Source organism: Aedes aegypti, chromosome 2, assembly GCF_002204515.2.
Source record: "Aedes aegypti strain LVP_AGWG chromosome 2, AaegL5.0 Primary Assembly, whole genome shotgun sequence".
Lineage (NCBI taxonomy): Eukaryota > Metazoa > Arthropoda > Insecta > Diptera > Culicidae > Aedes > Aedes aegypti.
Window position 1 is genome coordinate 238,135,121 of NC_035108.1, and position 18,098 is coordinate 238,153,218.

Here is an 18,098-nt window from a genome sequence, read left to right on the forward strand (position 1 = left end):
TTAGTTAGGTATTGCAATAAGATTACAAGTGGGTTAGAACACTCATATATTCTATTAGTTAATTCAATAGTGTTATTATTGATAAACAATCAAATAACTATTGATTAGCAACCTAAACTTTTTTTACGGTTCAATAAATTTAGACAATTTCCAATCACTTTTAATGAAACGTCGTGGGCGGAAAGGCGTTAAGGATGTTCGGACTTCAATAACATTCCATGATTATTATTGTTGTACTTACTTTTTCAGGGAAATGTTCCTTACGTAAAAATTATAATAGAAATCATGCAGTAAAAATGCTTATATATAATATTTTAACAATAACGAATTACGTTTCGATGATGTAGTTGGGATGAACCACAAGAACGGGGTCTTCCTCCTCTGTTTCTTTGTCTCCCAGAGTAGCAGTTTTCAGTGCAATGATAATTTGATCCTGTAAAACACGAGTAAAGAATTTAAGAAACTGTATCAACTTTTTCTTACAAATAAATACTTACTTGATATATCAATCGATCGACGACTTTCTCAACCAACGTTTTCCTCTGTACAAGTTCCTCTTCCGTCTCGATTTGTTCGGCCACCTGCTCCAAATACCAATTGATCAGATCGGATTTCTTCACGCCCTCTGACTGAGACTCTTCCCTTTCGAACCGTTCCTCTTCAGCGCGCATGTGAAATACTAGCATATTGGACAAATTTTTGTACTCTTCGAAAGGCAACGTTAGCTTCTTCTTGGGAACATCATGACTGCCATTCTCGTGACCATTTTCGGCATGTCCATTTTGGTCGTGAACGTCTGATTGAGGTGTGCTTTCTTCAGTGTCCATTGCTGTGTCCTCCTCGTCTTCCAGATGAATATCTGGTTGTTCGACGCGAATGATGGATTTGTTCAACAGACGGTATGCTTCTTTGACTTGCTTTTCTGAAACTTCTTCGCAACACTCAAGCTTGGCCATGGCTTCACTGAGTCGAATCATACTCTCCAACTGACGAACAGTAATTCGCCAAGTGCTCTTACCAGAAGTTCCAGTGTCACGTTGCCGTAAATGACCGTAATTCTCAACCAACAACTCAAGCGCTTCTTTTGTGATAATAGGCTTGAACTGCCGAGCGAACATGATATAGCGAAGGACGTCCTCTCGAGAGTAAACCTGTTCAACACGATCTTCGATGTTCGAATGCAGATCTACAATCTTCTGAGCAATCGCGTAGTCAACAACTTCATTGCATTCATCAACCAAAATGAAGAACAAATCGAAACGGGACATAATTGGAGCCGTGAGTTGAATGTTCTGCTGCAAGGATTTGGAACGATCGTAACGACCTCCAATAGGATTGGCAGCCGCCAGGATAGAAGTTCTTGCATTGAGTGTGGCACGAACTCCAGCCTTCGCAATTGAAATGGTCTGCTGTTCCATTGCTTCGTGGATGGCCACCTGATCGTGGGGATCCATCTTGTCAAACTCGTCAATGCAACAGATTCCGTTATCGGCCAACATCAGCGCACCAGCCTCAATCACGAAATCATAGCTTTCCTCGTCTTTTACAACTGCGGCTGTGAGACCGGCTGCAGAGGATGCTTTTCCGGATGTGTAGACAGCGCGTGGCGAAAAATCTGCCACTTGTTTGAGGAACTGGGACTTTGCTGTACTCGGATCACCCACGATGCAACAGTTGATGTCTCCACGGAGGGTAGTTTCTGTAAAAGATAAGTTCAGTCGTTAGTAAATAGTTATTTTAATAGACATCCCAAATCACATAAGGCAGCTCACAATCCTCCGAACAAATCAAGCATTTCAGATCACTGATATATCGACTTTCGACGTTTTTGTGATTTGTTAAACTTGATTGAGAAGTTCAATCCCTTACAACCCCACGAGTCCTTAACACCCCATTTTACGATATCTAATCTATCGCTTCCTGGACAATATGATCCCAAGTCCAGGTTTTTTTTTTAATAGAAAAGTGTTTTTTGTATAGAAATAGTTGGGCAAAGTTGTTCAAAAACAGAATCAAGGACTAATCAGTGGAAAATGTATAGCTTATTTGTTGGTATTTCTAATGTAATTTCTGAAACGATTTCTAGCAAAATTAGTACTCGTTTCAGAAAGTTCAGGTCTGTCCGACATTGGTCCTGGTTTTCGTCAAAATTAATTGAAATATTTCGGTCATAAAATTCATCCCACAGTTGCTTTCTCATTTTTGCCAGAACTTTCTTCAAAACATTTCCCCGAAAATTTTCCACATTTTCCGGAAAAAAGCGATTTCCGTTGAGTAACAGGGAATGCTGAGGCGAAGACCGGTCAAAAAGTGATAACTGCCGTTCCGACGTGCTGCGCGAAATAATCCTGAAGAAAAAGATGTTAACAGTACCGTGAGGGCCCCTAACTCTGCGCAGCTCCTAACTCTGCGCACTTTTAACAAAATCCACCAAAATCTGGTAAAATACTTAAATTTTTGTTTATTGTTTTTTCATATATTGCTACCATAGTAATAAGAAAGTACGCGGAGAATTTTCTTGACAAATTTACGTTTATCACTTTATTAAAAATTAAAACAGCTTTAAAAATATTGAAAAACGTCCAAATTGACTGCCCGTTAGCAAAAATGCTAAGGGAGTACCTCATCACTTAAGTCATTTGAAGCAAATTAAAGAGAATATATTTCAGATTTTTAGTACGTAGGCACTAGTTTATTTGTCGAGCAATCATCACTGGTAAAGTGCAACTTATTTTCGCTTCATTTTCTTATTCTTCTTAAGTGCGCATAGTAAGGAACCATTTTTCAACTATGTTCCTTACTATGCGCAGCAGTTATAAAACGTTATTTTCAACATACAATCAACCCTCCAGAGGTCGATATTGAAGGGAACCATCGACTTGTCGACACCATCGAGATATGGAATAGAAATGCTTTGGAAAATTGTTTGAGGGGCCCATCATAGTAAGGGAAGATTGAAAAATGACGTTCATCATATTTTAAAGGATTTCTACACTCCGTCCCCTCAATCCCCTGTCGCGATTTTTACAGTACTTAATGCATGCATTGTCACCATTTCGTAGACTCCTCCTCCCCTGAACGATGGGCGTGATTTTTGAATGCTCCCTAACCATGCAATAAAATAATTTAGATTTTTTGTATAGTTTAATGAGTCAATATCAAGTAATGGAACATCGGGGTTTAATCGTATTTGCTATATAGAAACGCCAATAAAGTACTGTTATTGATCTGCAATAGGAATCGTTCATTAATTACGTCACGCTTATACAGAGCGGCGATACTTCTCGATTGAGTGATGAACAATACATTTTCTTCAAACCCGGATCCGAGACAATTATTTAATACCAAACCAGGACCCGAACCGAACCGAAGAAAATTTGATTTTTATATTTTCTAGTGAAAACAGTCAAAGCTAATTTTCCTTTACACGCCAAGGGTGAACGCAAAAGCTTTTTGCTCGCGTCACTTGCTCCTGTGGGGGCAGGTGATGTGAGCAGGATCAATCATGTCGCGCGTCGCTCGCGTGGCGTGATATGATAGTGTCGCGGATCGAGAATCGGGTTAGTAGTGTTTGATCCTTTGCTCGCGTCACTTGCTCCTGCGGGGGCGGGTGATGTGAGCAGGATCAATCATGTCGCGCGTCGCTCGCGTGGCGTGATATGATAGTGTCGCGGATCGAGAATCGGGTTAGTAGGAGGATCAATTGGATCAATTGTTCGCGTCAAATTATTTATCATGGTCTAATCGCTTATCAAAGTGAATCCTGTGACCCAACGATCCTTCCCATTAACAAACATCCCTCCCAGTAACCTTTGTGGAGATGCAGAGGCAAACACGGTCTCCAAATAGCAAAGGTTACACACTAACATTCCTTCCCCCAATCCCACCTGACTGCAAGGACGTGGCCGGCGCCGTTATTGACCCTGTATAAATAGAGGCACTGAATTATGCACACTGAAGAAGATTATGGCCAATCCCAGCCGAACTTCTAGTTGATTCTTTGTGCATTTTCAATGACTTCGGTCAATCACGGAATAGCAACCATTGATATGTGTAGTCAGTCTAAGCTAAGCTAAGCTAAGCTAAGCTACACGCCAAGGGTGAACGCAAAAAAGACGTAGTTTGTACCCTTTTTGTTTGTTGGTTTAGATTTTAGAAAACTAAGTTAATTACATGTTTTGGAAATCATATGATGATTTCGATTATTTTGAGAGTTGCACTTAATGGCATTCAGTAACAGTAATTATCATGGATTGAATTATAGATAAAATTCACTTCACTTAGTAAACTTCTATGTTAGAGACATTCCACGTTCCACTGGGGGCGTAAAGCCGTATAAAGCAAGGAAATGGAGATTAATTCAGAGTTTAAATGCTAGTAATACTTTTAGTAAAATACTTCAACTGCTATAAAGAATTTATCGAGTGCGCAGAGTTAGGAACCTAAATGCGCAGAATAAGGAGCATTGCAAAAATGAGTGCGCAGAGTTAGGAACACGGACACCCTTGAGAAAAATTGAAAATTTGCAATAAAAATCATTACTTAGTGAAGCTTTTATATATTTTTCTTATACATAAGATCAATAAGTATTTGCTCCCAAAATTTCAGAGTATTGTGTTTTGTTTTCAATTAATTACAGCTGTTTGAAATTTGAAAAGCCTTAAGTGCGCAGAGTATGGGGCCTTCACGGTACCTGCGATTATTGAGGAAGCTCGTATTCTGGAAACCGTTAAGCGTAACAAGGAGAGAATGAAGATGCCAGAGGCGCGTCCACGTTCGAAACCATGGGTAGGACAAACGTTGACAAATATTTTGTGCACAGTAAAGCTAAGAAAAATTGTAACCCTATGGGTCCCGAAACTGAAAATTTAAAGTTACTATATTTAAGGGGCTCAAACGCAAAGGGTACCAGACACTACCGCAAAACTAAGAAAGCTTTGTGTTTTACAGGGCTGCCACTGAGTACCTTAAAAATAGGATATTAAAGACATGTTGCCTGAAAAAAAAGAGACCTGAAAGGAATCAAAAACAGGCAACCAAGATGCAAGAAAACAAAACGACACCTATTAGAAGCCAGAAAAGAGGAGTTTGATTTTAAAAAAGACAATTTACACCGTCTTCAGCCAAAGGCTGCACAGACTGAACGATCACTTACATTAGGCAACGGACAACATGGAACACCCAGTAGCCCAGTGATGAATTTTTCGTTTGACGAAAAGTTTCCACCGACCGGAGCGGGAATCGAACCCACACCCCATGACACAATACGCCTAAACGGCTGATGCCGCTAACCGCACGACCACGAAGCCCACATTCATTCTCTATGCCATGGTTTTGAGTCTTCCTCATGATTTTACGACAAGTATTACTGCTCGTATTACTGTATGTGTATCTTCATGACCTTCTCTAGGATTTCATCACAAATAATTTCAGGTATGGTAAGATATTACTTCGGAAACTTCTTAAAATTTACATTTAGCTATGATTTTCAAAGGAATATTCCTAGAGAATTTCTCCAAGAATTTTGTTTAGGATTCCCGCAGAAATCGGCCTGGATTTTCTTAAGAAGTACCACAGAAATGGTATTTCTCCTAAGATTATTTCTGAAATCATAAAAATTCTTTGACAAATCTTTCATGAACGTCCTAATTCCTCTAAGATTTTATTTCCATGGGACATCCGTCAATGTCTCCAGGGAAACGCCTTGATTTTTTTTTCTGAAATTAAAACTCGTGAGGTACTTATTTCTAGAGAAAATTCTACATTAACCTCTGATAAACCTGTGTAAGTTGCAAAATCATCCTTAGTGGAACTCCTGGACATACGAGAGAGTTTTAGAAGATTTCATGGATAATTTGCTGAGACAATCGAAAAAAAATCCATCGAATCTCGGGATAGTATTTCGCAGGATTTCTCGAAAAACATTGGACAGAATCTCGAAATTGTGTAGGAATGATTGTGGATTTCCTCGGGAGAAATTATGGAAATCTTTGGAAGATCTTTGGAAAAATATCTGAAGGAAATCCCATAATAATTTTAGAAAAAAAAATCAAAATAATACCTGAGGAAATTACTGGAGGCAGAAGCTTTGGATTTCTCATAAATTTGTGGAGGAAATTCTGGAGAAAATCTTCTAAGTTTTGAAAAATCGCTGGAAGAATTTCTGGGAAAATTGGCAGAGAAATCTCTAGACGAATTTAAGAAGAAAGTGTGAAAGTATTCTAAAAAAAATCACTATGAAAATTTCTGAATCTTTTCCTCGGGGTATCCCATCCCGTATAGTCTATGAAGGTTTCTCTGTACAATTTTGCATCAGGACTCATCTTAAAAAAATTAATATGGAAAAAAGAGACATTAGTGACCTTCCATTGAAGTACAAACTTGCATTAATATAGAGATAGAAAATGTCAGTGGGAATTTGATGGAATCATTTTTCAAGAATTAACCCTTTCCCGCCCATGGTGTCTGTAGAGCACCAAAACTTTCAACCCCTGTATCTTTGAAAATAACGAACAAAATTAAATTGTTTTCACGCTGCTTCATAATTACACATCTCCTCTTTTACTTCAATGCCTTAGTTTAGGTAAGCCAACACATTTAACATGCTTTTTTTACGATAAATATGTGTGAAGGAATGGGTTTTACCGGTTGAAAAATATTACATGATTTAGTAGCCTGATGTAACAAAGAGAATGTGTCCCCAAGGTAGCAACAAAAATATATTAGTTTATATAGATATGCCTCTTTTGTACATCTTATTACCATCCTATTTGAAAGTATTGCAATTCCTCAATTTTCAATTTCAATTTTCAAAACTTCGAGTCAGATAAGCTAGAGAAAAAAATAATGGCCTGACAGCAAGAGAAAAAAAATCCTAAAATATTTCGAAACATTACCTATTAATTTGAAACATTTCTAAGAAGTTAAGTGTAACAAAGTAAACTATTTCTACAAGTAGTTGAGTTAATATTTGAATGTAATTTGTCCATGATTACATATGCTCAATGGAAATATCATCAACCATATCAACTTTCTACACCTTATTTTTGGTGGTTTGTAGATTTAGGGCTTGAAGATGTCCGTTCAAAAAAATTTTCCCGGTGACCATCTAAAATTCCCGGTTTTCCCGTCTTTTTCCCGATGGATTCACAAAGTGATTTTATCGGATTTTCCGATGAAGATTGTGATGCTTTGAATGGATTTGACAAAATTACTGATGAAGTGGTGAAAATTTCTAAGCATACTCCGAAATCGATTAGTTCAAGCAGTAAGTTCAAAATTAGAATCGTATCGTAAGCGGCATATGTATAGAGCTATATTACAGATTCCGATATCGTGCACTTTATCATTGTCCCGAAGGAGATGAAATGGAAGTAGAGAATTTGGATGATGAAGATAAATCCAGTTGACTGTAAAGTACAGTGGAAGCCACTGTTGGTAAACATCGAAGTATTGGATTATACTCATGTAACAAGTTAGGTAAATGAAGAGATAACAAACGGCAATTACAAAAGCGTTTGAAGAAAGCTCATCTGAAAAAATACGATGAAACCATAAAGTACTCTAAGTTCCTGGTGGTGCATCAGAGCACCACCTCATATTTGATTTTAAGTTACCTTGAACACTAATTCATAGTTTAAAAACAAGGTTTTGTTCTACGATTTTGCGCAAAAATGTACATTTCTATTTTTAATCATGAAAAAAAGTCATGGGCGGGATAGGGTTAACTAAGAACTACTTTCAGAAATTTCTACGGCATTTCTGAATCAGCCAATTTTTTTTTTGACACTCTGGTAGTTCTATTGGCGATCAAAAGTGAGGTTAGGTTGCGAAAGTTTTTCAAATTAAAAGGAATATTTACAGTTTTCTGTGCCTTATATTGCTAAACCCTTGTCAGTTAAATGATTGTGGTGATTTTTCTTCCAAAGTTACCACTAGAAATTTTGATTAAGTTGCACTAATCCCTACTCTAGAAGAGCGCCATCTACGCATTTTAGCTTTGCGTTAGATCGCCAATAGGATTTTTTTTTCTGAAAATCGTCAAGACTTTCAGCAATGCTTAAATAAATTATATCAAGAGGTATCACTTGTTCAGAAATCGCTAACACCACCATACTCGTGCTCAGTGTTGATAGACTCCCGTGAGAGCAAACTCATTAGAGATCTGCTTCGCAAATCTCACGCTTCAGATTTTAATGCAAAATCACTCAATCAACTCAAACCTGTGGAAATACGAGACAATGAGTCAAAAAGGTGAGCCAACCCATCCATGATTTTTTGACTGCTGAGTTGCGTGATTGACAAATCACGCATGAAAAATCTCAAGCGTGAGTTATGAGAAATTGAGTTTTTCACAACACTGCACGTGCTTTGTTGCTTTGTATAACACGAAGTTACTGGTCTTAGATTAATTTATAACCTCTTCCAAAGATTATTCAAGAGTTTTCTAATTCTCTATGAATGCTCCAAAAAACTTCTTATGAATTACTACCAGGAAGTTTCTTGTTACAATTCTTACAAATATTTTCCCAAGATTTCTACTAAGGTACCGCGGGGCAAGTGGGTAAATGGGGTAAGTGAAAATAGTGTGTATATTTTACTGAATATGTGAATTAACGTATCAAAATCATGCCTAAACCGTTGAGGCCATTCAGAACATTACGGTAGGTAAGAGATTTCTGAGATTTTTCAACCATTATTGCATAATAGAGCGAAAGTTTGTTAACCTGTTAACTGGTACTCCGTAACAAGTTGGCGCGGTGCAATCTTATTTTAATATTTTCAGTGGAAAAAAGTTTCAGAAAAAAATATTCTGTACCACTTTTAAGTTATCCCCTCTGACAGTTTTAAACCGCAATAAAAAAAGTTTTAAAATTAATTTGACATAGACCTAAAAATAACTAAATTGAAACACCATCAATTTTCTAATCACGTGGGGCAAGTGAAAAGTTTCTCATTAGAGATTGAATTTGTGTATTCTCTCTCGGTAGCTATAAGTATACAAGGTTCGCAATTATCATAGAACAACAGAACGTGCTTATAATTCGAGAAACACTATACCCAAAGCGTTAAACGCTATTATCATGGGCAAATCATGGAACTTCTCTAAAAATAAGGTTGCCAAATATTACGATATCAATATGTTTACTTCGGACAGCCGATTAAAAGGAAGACGTTGATGAAAAGTTTCAGTATAAAAGAACGCACGGAAATCTCGTGGAATGTCTATGTAAAGCTAGTTCAAAACATAAAAATGGGGTATAGGTGTTCCACATAAAAAAAGTTTCTAAATACTTTATTGAAGGATTCCGTTTGATTTCTTTTGAAGAGTTATCCGACGTCATATCCGATTTTCTTAAAAACAAATAACGAGCGGTGGAAAATCTACAGAGCAGAAATGCAATTGCTGTCCCATGATGTAAGAACTAACATTGGAAATGTTGCAGTTATAATGTTGTCGAATCATTTCAACAAACATAACTGAACAGAAGAAAATTCAAGTAACAAGAATAAAATTTTCTTTGTTTACATGTGACTTATGTTATTGTTCATTGGGACGCCTTAACGAATGTTAAAGGTAATAGAAATCGTGAATGTAACTGTTAGTTATTGGATTTATTGTTCGAAACGATAAACTTTTCACTTGCCCCACCTGTGGGGCAAGTGAAAAGTAAGGAGACTTTTTTCAAAAACTTTTTCTGTACTTTTTTCTTCAATTTTACATAAAAATCAATTTCAGTATACTGCTTATATTTGGTGGGAGTCAAGCTGAAAAATATACACGACCTCATTTGTTTTAATTTAAGGTCTCTAGAATTTCAAGAATCCCAACTATGCAAAATCCATTACCCACTTGCCCCACGGTACCTTATAGATATTCTCAATCGTTCTAAACACCAGCCACTATTTTTTGAAGGTCATGCACAAACCACTTCACTAGGCATTAGAAACTATGAAAAAACTTATCGTGTCTTCCATTCTCCATAAGAATAAGTACGACGTTGATCGAGTTTGTATGTATATTGAACAGATGATAAATAGTTTAATTTCAAGCATTCTGCTGATCTCGTTTTCGATGAATCGTAGGTAGGACAATTATTTGACTGTCCTACCCAGGATTTTTTGTGCGTAGTACATGTCCTACCTGTCCTACCCACTTCCCGCGCCACTGGAAGAAGCTATCAACCCACTCGGGTGAACCGCAAGCATATCAAGTGAAACGAGAAAAAAAGAAAGAGATGTGGCACAGAGGCCTCGTAGGGAAGTTAGACGACCTCAACATCTAGTTGACTTCCTTCTGTAATTAATCGTTTTATTCACACCTTTCGAGATTTCATAAAAATGTTTCTAACTTCATATAAGAATGAGAGATATGTTGTGATTCATTTTAACATACAATGTATTTGGCAGCACTGGACCTGAATGAAGGATCATTATTAAAGTTATGTTCTCCGGTACACGCGTATTTTATTTACAATCATAATAAATACCGAATAACTTTGTATTATTTAATATTTTATACCTGATTTTATATCAAATTTAGCATGCAGACTACAAAAAACCCGATCAAACTCACAACACTGGATACCCTTGCTGGAATTTTGCTTCAAAATGCTCAGTTTGATCATAAAAAAATATCTTCATCTTCATTCGTTTAAAGTTTTCTTATTGGAAGAAAGTTTACTTCTAACTTTAACTAAAATAAATATACTTCTGTTGCAATAAATTTAAATCCAAAACCACCTACGATCTATTGAAACGATTAGTAAAAGCTACGGAGACATTCACGTAGCTTTTACGTTTAACGCCGGTGAAACAGTGCTATGTGAAAAATGCGATGAAAAAAAATCACGTACCTATGTTTTCACGTAACAATGACGTTTGGATTATTTTGAGTGTAGGGGTTCCTTGAAAAGCACTTGACCAATTTCTTCAAAAACTCTGAAATAATCCCTTGAACATTTTCTTGGAAGAACTCGTGTAGGAATCTTAGGAATTTCCTGTAGCTTCTGGAAAAAATGTCTGAAAACTGAAATTGGTGAAGAAAAGGAAGGAAATTTGGAACAGTATTTTGAAAAATTTTCAGAAAAAATATCTGCTTTAGTATTTTGAAACAGAATTCACTGCAACTAGAATAAAAATAGTGACCATTTCGAATACAAAAGACTTTAGAGACCTTCCATTGGAAATAGATTTGCATTAAAATAAAGACCAAGTTTCTAGAAGAGAGATCTGCTACCAGCTCTGTCTGGAGAACGGTGCATTCCAGCGAACGTTTTTCGGGGTAGTGGTTTTCTGGGGAATTTAATAGCAAACTCTTCAAGGGTGAAAATCCATTTGAATAAAGATAAATAATAATAATAATCGACTTACTTTCTTCGGTTGTCTTTGCCACACCTCCGAACAGCATCAGCAATATTCCACGTTTCACCTCATCGTTTCCATACACCGAAGGAAACAAACTGTTAATCAAGTTTTGATACAGCTTTGGATCGCGGGACATCTCGTAGACCTTGTTCCATTCGGCATCGGTCATGTGTTTCTTCATGTCTTCGGCCGTTACTTCGCTCATGGGCAGATCGGTTCCTCCGAATCGAGAAGAGGTCGCTTGCACCGAACAGGCCAGGAAAGCCATCTTGTAGTTCAAATCTCGCACGCCAAGGGCCTTCAATCCTCGGACGCCCTCAACGGCATTGTCCCCATGTTTGTGGCGGGAACCAATCTCAGCCTTAGCTCCCGGCATCTGCAAGGCTCCAACATCAGGTACTACAATCAATGTTCCGGTGAAATCGTAACGATCTCCCGCCTGGACAGTTTCGACTATTTCAGCCCGAAGAATCACTTCAACGGAGCGTGGAATACATCCCCTCGGAAGTTCGGCTTGCGTTTCCTGAATGCGAACTTTTTGGAAATCGATAAACTGTGACTTGTCTACCTCCAACATGAAACGGCGTCGATTGGCACATACAGGATTCCGACAGATGGTTGGATTAGTATACTTAAACTGTTGTTCCACATCGCGAATCTCCGTCTGACAGTCCAAACAGACGAAGGTTCCGGAGATAAGTTCCGGATGAACCGGATGGGTGCGCACAACTTGTCCGGAAATGCGAATCAAACTTCCAATCTTAGATGTTGTAAGCTCTCGCACTTTGTGGCGCGTCGGGACATCCGTGAAGGACACATAACATTCCTTTTCCTTTTTGAGATCGGTGCGATCCTTGGCGAAATTGGACACCGCTTGACACAGGAACGGAAAGATTCGGTAAAATTCTTCGATTACGATGGTGGCAAGATTTTGGTTGTACTTTTCCAGGTCATCAAAACTCACTTCCAGGGTGGAACGGTCAGGATTAATTAAATCGGCAACGGCCTTCAGGTACTTAAGTTCTCCGTCTTCCTTAAACCTAGAATAAAGAAGTAAAAATTAAAACAGAGATCCATATTATAACTTATTTCCACTTACTCTTCCAAAAAGTCCTGGAACAGTTTTTGGCAACGCACTCCAACCTCATCTTTAACTCGGAGCTGTCCTACTTGAGCGTCAGCTACATCCATGATTTAGCACAACGAAATTCACGAAACTATCTTTAATTACAATCAAATTACTTTATTTTTCCTAACTGGTAAGTATTATTTAGCTAATAAAATAAAATAATTCCACCGCACAGCAGATGTACATGCACGATGTAAGCACTTGCTTGACTTCTGAACTGTTCAAAAAGGCGCCAAAATTGTTTGTTGACGCCAATCTGATTTGACATCTTTCGATAGATCTGATTTGACATCTTTCGGATAGATCTGTGCGATTTGTTTGTGGAACATGTTGTGCCATAAATTTACACGTAGCCATAAATTTACACGTATCCACAAATTAACCTAAATTTGACTTCTTTACTCTCAAATCTCTCGTGAGACAAACACACAACGCAGAAATATTTCAAAAGTTTGAGTTCACCCCTCAGTATGATGCAAATCGTGCAAAAGTTTGGGTTCACCTGAGCCGCAAGCACATCATTTTTGTCAATAACTCTGCCATTTTTCAACCGATTTTAATAGTTTATAGCTTTTTTGAGCGCTAATAATAGCGCGTACATGATTGGTTTGAGATTTCACAGATTTAAGTAAGTTCAGGTGAACCCAAACTTTTGCACGATACACCATACTGAGGGGTGAACCCAAACTTTTGCACGATGACTTGACTGACTGTTTCATTGATTTTGAATACTTTTCAGATTTTTCCGCCAAAATTTTGTGAGGTGTCTTCAAAGAATATAAGATTACGATTCTAATGACACTTTGATTTAAAATTTTGGTCGACCCAATGCTAAGGAAATTAAATATGAATTTTCAGTGCGTTTTTTGAAAAATGTCACAACTTTAAGTAAAAATTTAATATACGAAGTTCAAAGAATGTTTTTGGAAAAATACATACGAAGTTAGAATAACTCTTTGCCTTTCGAATGCGACTTAGAGAGTTTCAATTGGACGTGTAATCACAGAGATATGGACAGAACACTTTTGCATGTTTTTTAGGGGGTGAACCCAAACTTATGCACGGGAGTGTACGTATGAGCCTCCGTACGTGCCATAAGTTCTTTTGTTCTCATGACTTTTACTGTGCGCCGTGTGTTGGTGCTGTCTCACTCTCTCTCACGGGCAACTTGAAAACAGGGCGCACAGTAAAAATCAAACGTTTTATAGCATGCATAGGCTCATTCAAGGATCCTATCGGATGATTTTCATTGCATTTTCTCACCGCTCCACAGTGGGACGAAATCGAAAAAAGTGGGACATGTGTGTTTGTGCTGGAACTAGTGGGTTTAGCGTTTCGACATGTTCTACAAAGTTTCATAATTTGTTGAGTACTTAATGTAGACACTGAAAAAAATTTCACTTAAAGTGATATACACTGAGAAAAAAAATTAACTTTTTTAATTATTGTCAAAATTGAATGAGGAAGTATTGTAGGCGACATCATTTCATGAAAGTTTGTCGAAGGCGGAAAAGTTCTATCTCCTACACTGACGAAGTTAGGGGGTAAAAATGATGGGTACCCCCTTAAAACTCATATTTTCTCCATAACTTCTAAATTTGAATTTTTGCATTTTTACAATGTTCTACAATGTTCAAGGTGCTGTGAAAATACACATTTTTGCCAAAGACACTGAAGCGCTAGCTCTTCATTTTGAAGATTTACGAACGATTTTCTGATTTCTTCACATCAAATTTAAGTGTACATATCTTGTAAAGTTGCAAGTAGTAGCAGCTAATTTTAGCATCATGCTGTTCCTCAACCTATACCCTATTAATATATGTACGAATAATTGCGGGATCAAGCAGGGCTCATCGCAGTTTGTTTAATTGAAAATTGTGTTTCCTAAGTAAGACGATCGAGTATGGAAGAATAATGTAATGACTTTCTTTCATCTCGAACCCCCATTTCATGATCTAAAGATATATGTATTCATTCAGAATTGTTATATTTTATCTATGAGACTCTTTTATTCATAAGGAGCGAGAAGAAATGTCGATCAATTTCTCTCCCCTGAAATCTTTTTAATGCGCTAGGGCTTTGCTTTGTGGGTTAAGTTCTGTTATTTCCTCGACGAGAAAGAATGGTAATCAAATTCTTTCTATTGATGTTACATTTGGTGAGGAAAGGAAATCACTGTTGTTCAATCGTCGAAAAGAATTCTTTCTATTCGTAATAACTGGGCGAATAGTGATGTTAACACACAGTGGCTTCGTTTATAAAGAACTTTTATCCTACCTTATTACATCAGCAGCTTTAGCACAGGAGATCAACGCGCCAGGCATCCAGCACACCATCATCCTAGTTGTGGGTTCGAATCCTGATCCCAGCAAAAAAAAATCATTAAACTGGTAAAGAAAACCATTGAAAGGTAGTCAATGGATTCATTGTTTTGTTTATTTTTAACGCACGCCCTAAATATACAATATTTTAAGCTAATATACATCATGAACCCTCAAAATACAAACATAAATGCTTTAGTAGGGCTTGTGCATTAAAACTGCTTTACCAAGTATTGCATTAATTTGGTTGTTGTGGGGCCCTTTCCCACTTTAATTATGCTTTATAAAGCTCTTAAAGGTTATGTCACTTTAAAACAAAATCTGATAGCACACTATAGAGCAAACATAAAGTATGCATATATAGCTTCGTGGTTACTTGGGTTATCATTGACATCGCCCAGCATCATATATAAAGTAAGGAAAATTGCTGTAACCATCCAGCAGAAGAAAGTTTAAGATGCCTGTAATGCCAGCAAGATCATGCAGGTAGTTACTAATCTGAGAAGCAGGCTTTGTCCCAGTTGGGACGTAATGCCAGAACGAAGAAGAAGGTGATTAAGGTACACCGTGATTTTATTTACATTGCATGGCTGTGCTCATGCACTTCGTCAATCTCAGTTTCTAGCTGTTCTGCTAGATCGCTGTTGGAGCTTAATCACAGAGAACAGACATGGAGGCTAGAACAAAATTTCATCTAAACCATGTGTAAAGGATCGAAGCGCCACCAACGCAGACAGCCCGACATACAAACTCGTTTCGAAAACACGATATCACTAGTGAACGTCAAAATGCATTAGCACACAAAGCAACGCTAGCGACAAGTGGCACTTTTTGATATCGACACTAGCGCCAAAGTGTAAAAATCGGCAAAATTTGTAGCGTTCTCAATCTAACGACAGTGCCACGTAACAGGAGCAAACGACATATGTACTTTGAAATTACCAGTACAATCAGTGGCATAGCTAGGGTTTTCGGGGGCCGGTGCGGAGGCAGATGCGGGGGCCCTTCAGAATAGAAGTCTGCCGGTAAGCTTACATACAATCGACATGTGGCTTTTCAATCAATGTAATAATATAATTTCAACAAACATAAGGATTTGTGAAAATAATGCACCTGGTGTCCATCAATTGTTGTAGTCATTTTTAGCTTTTTATTTAGTATTAAAAATGTCAATTAATGAAAACGAATATGCCTGTAGGACTTTAGGGCTGAAGGGGTCCAAGTTTCTGATCATATGAATTTAAGACTAAAACGTGGTTCCTTGTTTCAGAAAGGATTTCTCAGATAATATGACAAGACACCGTCAAAGCATATTTCTTACTAGATATGCTTCATAATTTCCTTCAGAAGTTTCATCAGAATGTTATTCAGATATTTGTCAGTTCCCTTCAGCTATTAAACGAAGATTTCACAAACTTTACAAGGCTACTCCCTCAGGATTTTCGGTTGAGATACCTTGAAGAATTCCACCAGATTTTTTTCTAATGATATCTTCAATTGTTTATCAAAAATTTCACATTTTTATCCAAAACTTCACAAAGAAATTCTTAAAAAATACAGGATTGCTCTAGGAGTTTATCTAAGGAGATTCCTAAGAAAATTTTTAAGAAATAATTGGTGTGCAATTCATGAAAAAAAATCGGTGGATATTCCTAAACGAAATTAAGATATCACTGATGAATCACTGAAATATATGATAAATTCCTACAAGAGAGAAGTTTTTCAAAGATCTATGAATGATCGGAACATTTATTGAACGAAACCCTACATGCATTCCTTCAGGAGTTTCTTGGGGAAGTTTTTGTAAAATCTAGAGTGGAAGTCTTGAAAAATTTTCAGGAATAATTTCTTTAATATTTAGAATTATTAAACCGTTAATGAATTATTAAATTGAATAATGTAAAAAATACCTCAAAAATTTTTTGAAAAAATGGAAATTTATGAGGAAACCCCGATTTGTGGAGTAATCTATGGAAAAATACATGAAGCAAATTTTGGGATAATCTGTGAGGTGATTCTTGATAAATCGATTATGAAAACGACAGGAAGTATATCTGAAAAATTGCCATGAGAGCTTCAATCCTAGATTAAACCTTTGTTGGTCTGTCCGGGAAGGATTTCTGTAGCAATATTTTCAAAGTATCTCAGAGTAATAACTGTTAAAAAGCTTCCTAGGAAATGCTGTAAGAATTTCTAGAGGAATTTTCTTTTTGATTCCATTACACTGCGGAACACGTTTTTATCTCAAGCATCAAAATACCGCTATTTACTCAATTAAGGGTTGCTGAACCCAATGCCGTTTTCGAAAATATCATAGCACGTCCAGTTTTTGAGATATTAAGACAGTTGAAAATGCAAAATTTGACTATTTCAGCCAACTTGCATGCAAGTTTGCCAGCTTGTATGACAATTTAATGGCTTAATTTGGCTCAGAATTCAAACTTCATGTGTTCAACAACACTTATTAACAAAGTTCATAATACTTTCGATTCCCAGAAGTTATTTTTTGATTATTTGGAAAAGTATTGTATTGTGCTCTGCAAGATAAATCCACGTAATGCGATTATCTGAAAATATCGATATACTGTCGCAGTGATAATGAAAATCGCCAAATGTTTCAGATTTAGCAAATTTGAAACATTTGTGTCCTTGAAGGACGAAAAAATCCAAGCCTACTTGAATTTTGACGTTGCGATTGAATTGCGCGCATATCTTCTGCGCGTTACCGCCGCCGCTGGACGTGGATTTAATATAAGCGCCGCAATATTTTGCCATATAAGAGAAACGAAGAATTTTGCTTGAAGACTGCAGGGCTGTTACAACTGGCGCGAATTTCGCGGATTTGTAGCGGATTTGGTGTGCCAAGCGCGAAAATCGCGAGTGGATAAAATTATGTCGCGGAAATCGCGGATTTCCGAATCATGCGTCAAAAATTGCACCTATATACATACAGTCGTGATTTCATAATTAGGAAATTTCTATTTAAAACCTAAAATCCACGTCTTCTCCTTGAAAGCAGTTAAGTTCAGTTAGTATAACCACTGTTATCAAAAATATTTTTCAGGGAATTATAAAAAAGCAATCATTTTATGTGGAGTATTGTTCCTCGAGGGTCACTAGTCAATCAAGAGATAGTTCCTCCCTAAATTCTCCCTAAATAATTTATTGAAATTTAACGGCGATCTATAGGTTCTTTACCTCAAGATAAACTGTAAATAGAAAATTATACCGTTTAAATCCTGTGAGCTTGAAGGACATTTCTCTTCCGTAAAATTTTTAGA

General features: G+C 37.1%; 1 protein-coding gene across 1 annotated transcript; it reads right to left on the reverse strand.

Annotated features, from left to right (window-relative positions):
* Positions 1 to 222: 222 nt before the first annotated feature.
* Positions 223 to 12,735, reverse strand: LOC5580252 (DNA replication licensing factor Mcm6). Its single transcript, XM_001662595.2, has 4 exons — positions 12,467 to 12,735; positions 11,374 to 12,407; positions 498 to 1,699; positions 223 to 433 (listed from the first exon to the last, which is right to left on the reverse strand). Exons 1-4 carry the CDS (start codon positions 12,556 to 12,558, stop codon positions 329 to 331), a joined length of 2,433 nt encoding a protein of 810 aa, XP_001662645.1. The 5' UTR covers positions 12,559 to 12,735; the 3' UTR covers positions 223 to 328.
* Positions 12,736 to 18,098: the final 5,363 nt, after the last annotated feature.

Coding starts and splice junctions, on each gene's coding strand:
- LOC5580252 (XM_001662595.2), bottom strand. CDS start 12,558: ATGGATGTAGCTGACGCTCAAGTAGGACAGCTCCGAGTTAAAGATGAG. Junction 12,408..12,466: donor TTCCAGGACTTTTTGGAAGA/GTAAGTGGAAAT, acceptor TCTTTATTCTAG/GTTTAAGGAAGACGGAGAAC. Junction 1,700..11,373: donor GGCAAAGACAACCGAAGAAA/GTAAGTCGATTA, acceptor TATCTTTTACAG/AAACTACCCTCCGTGGAGAC.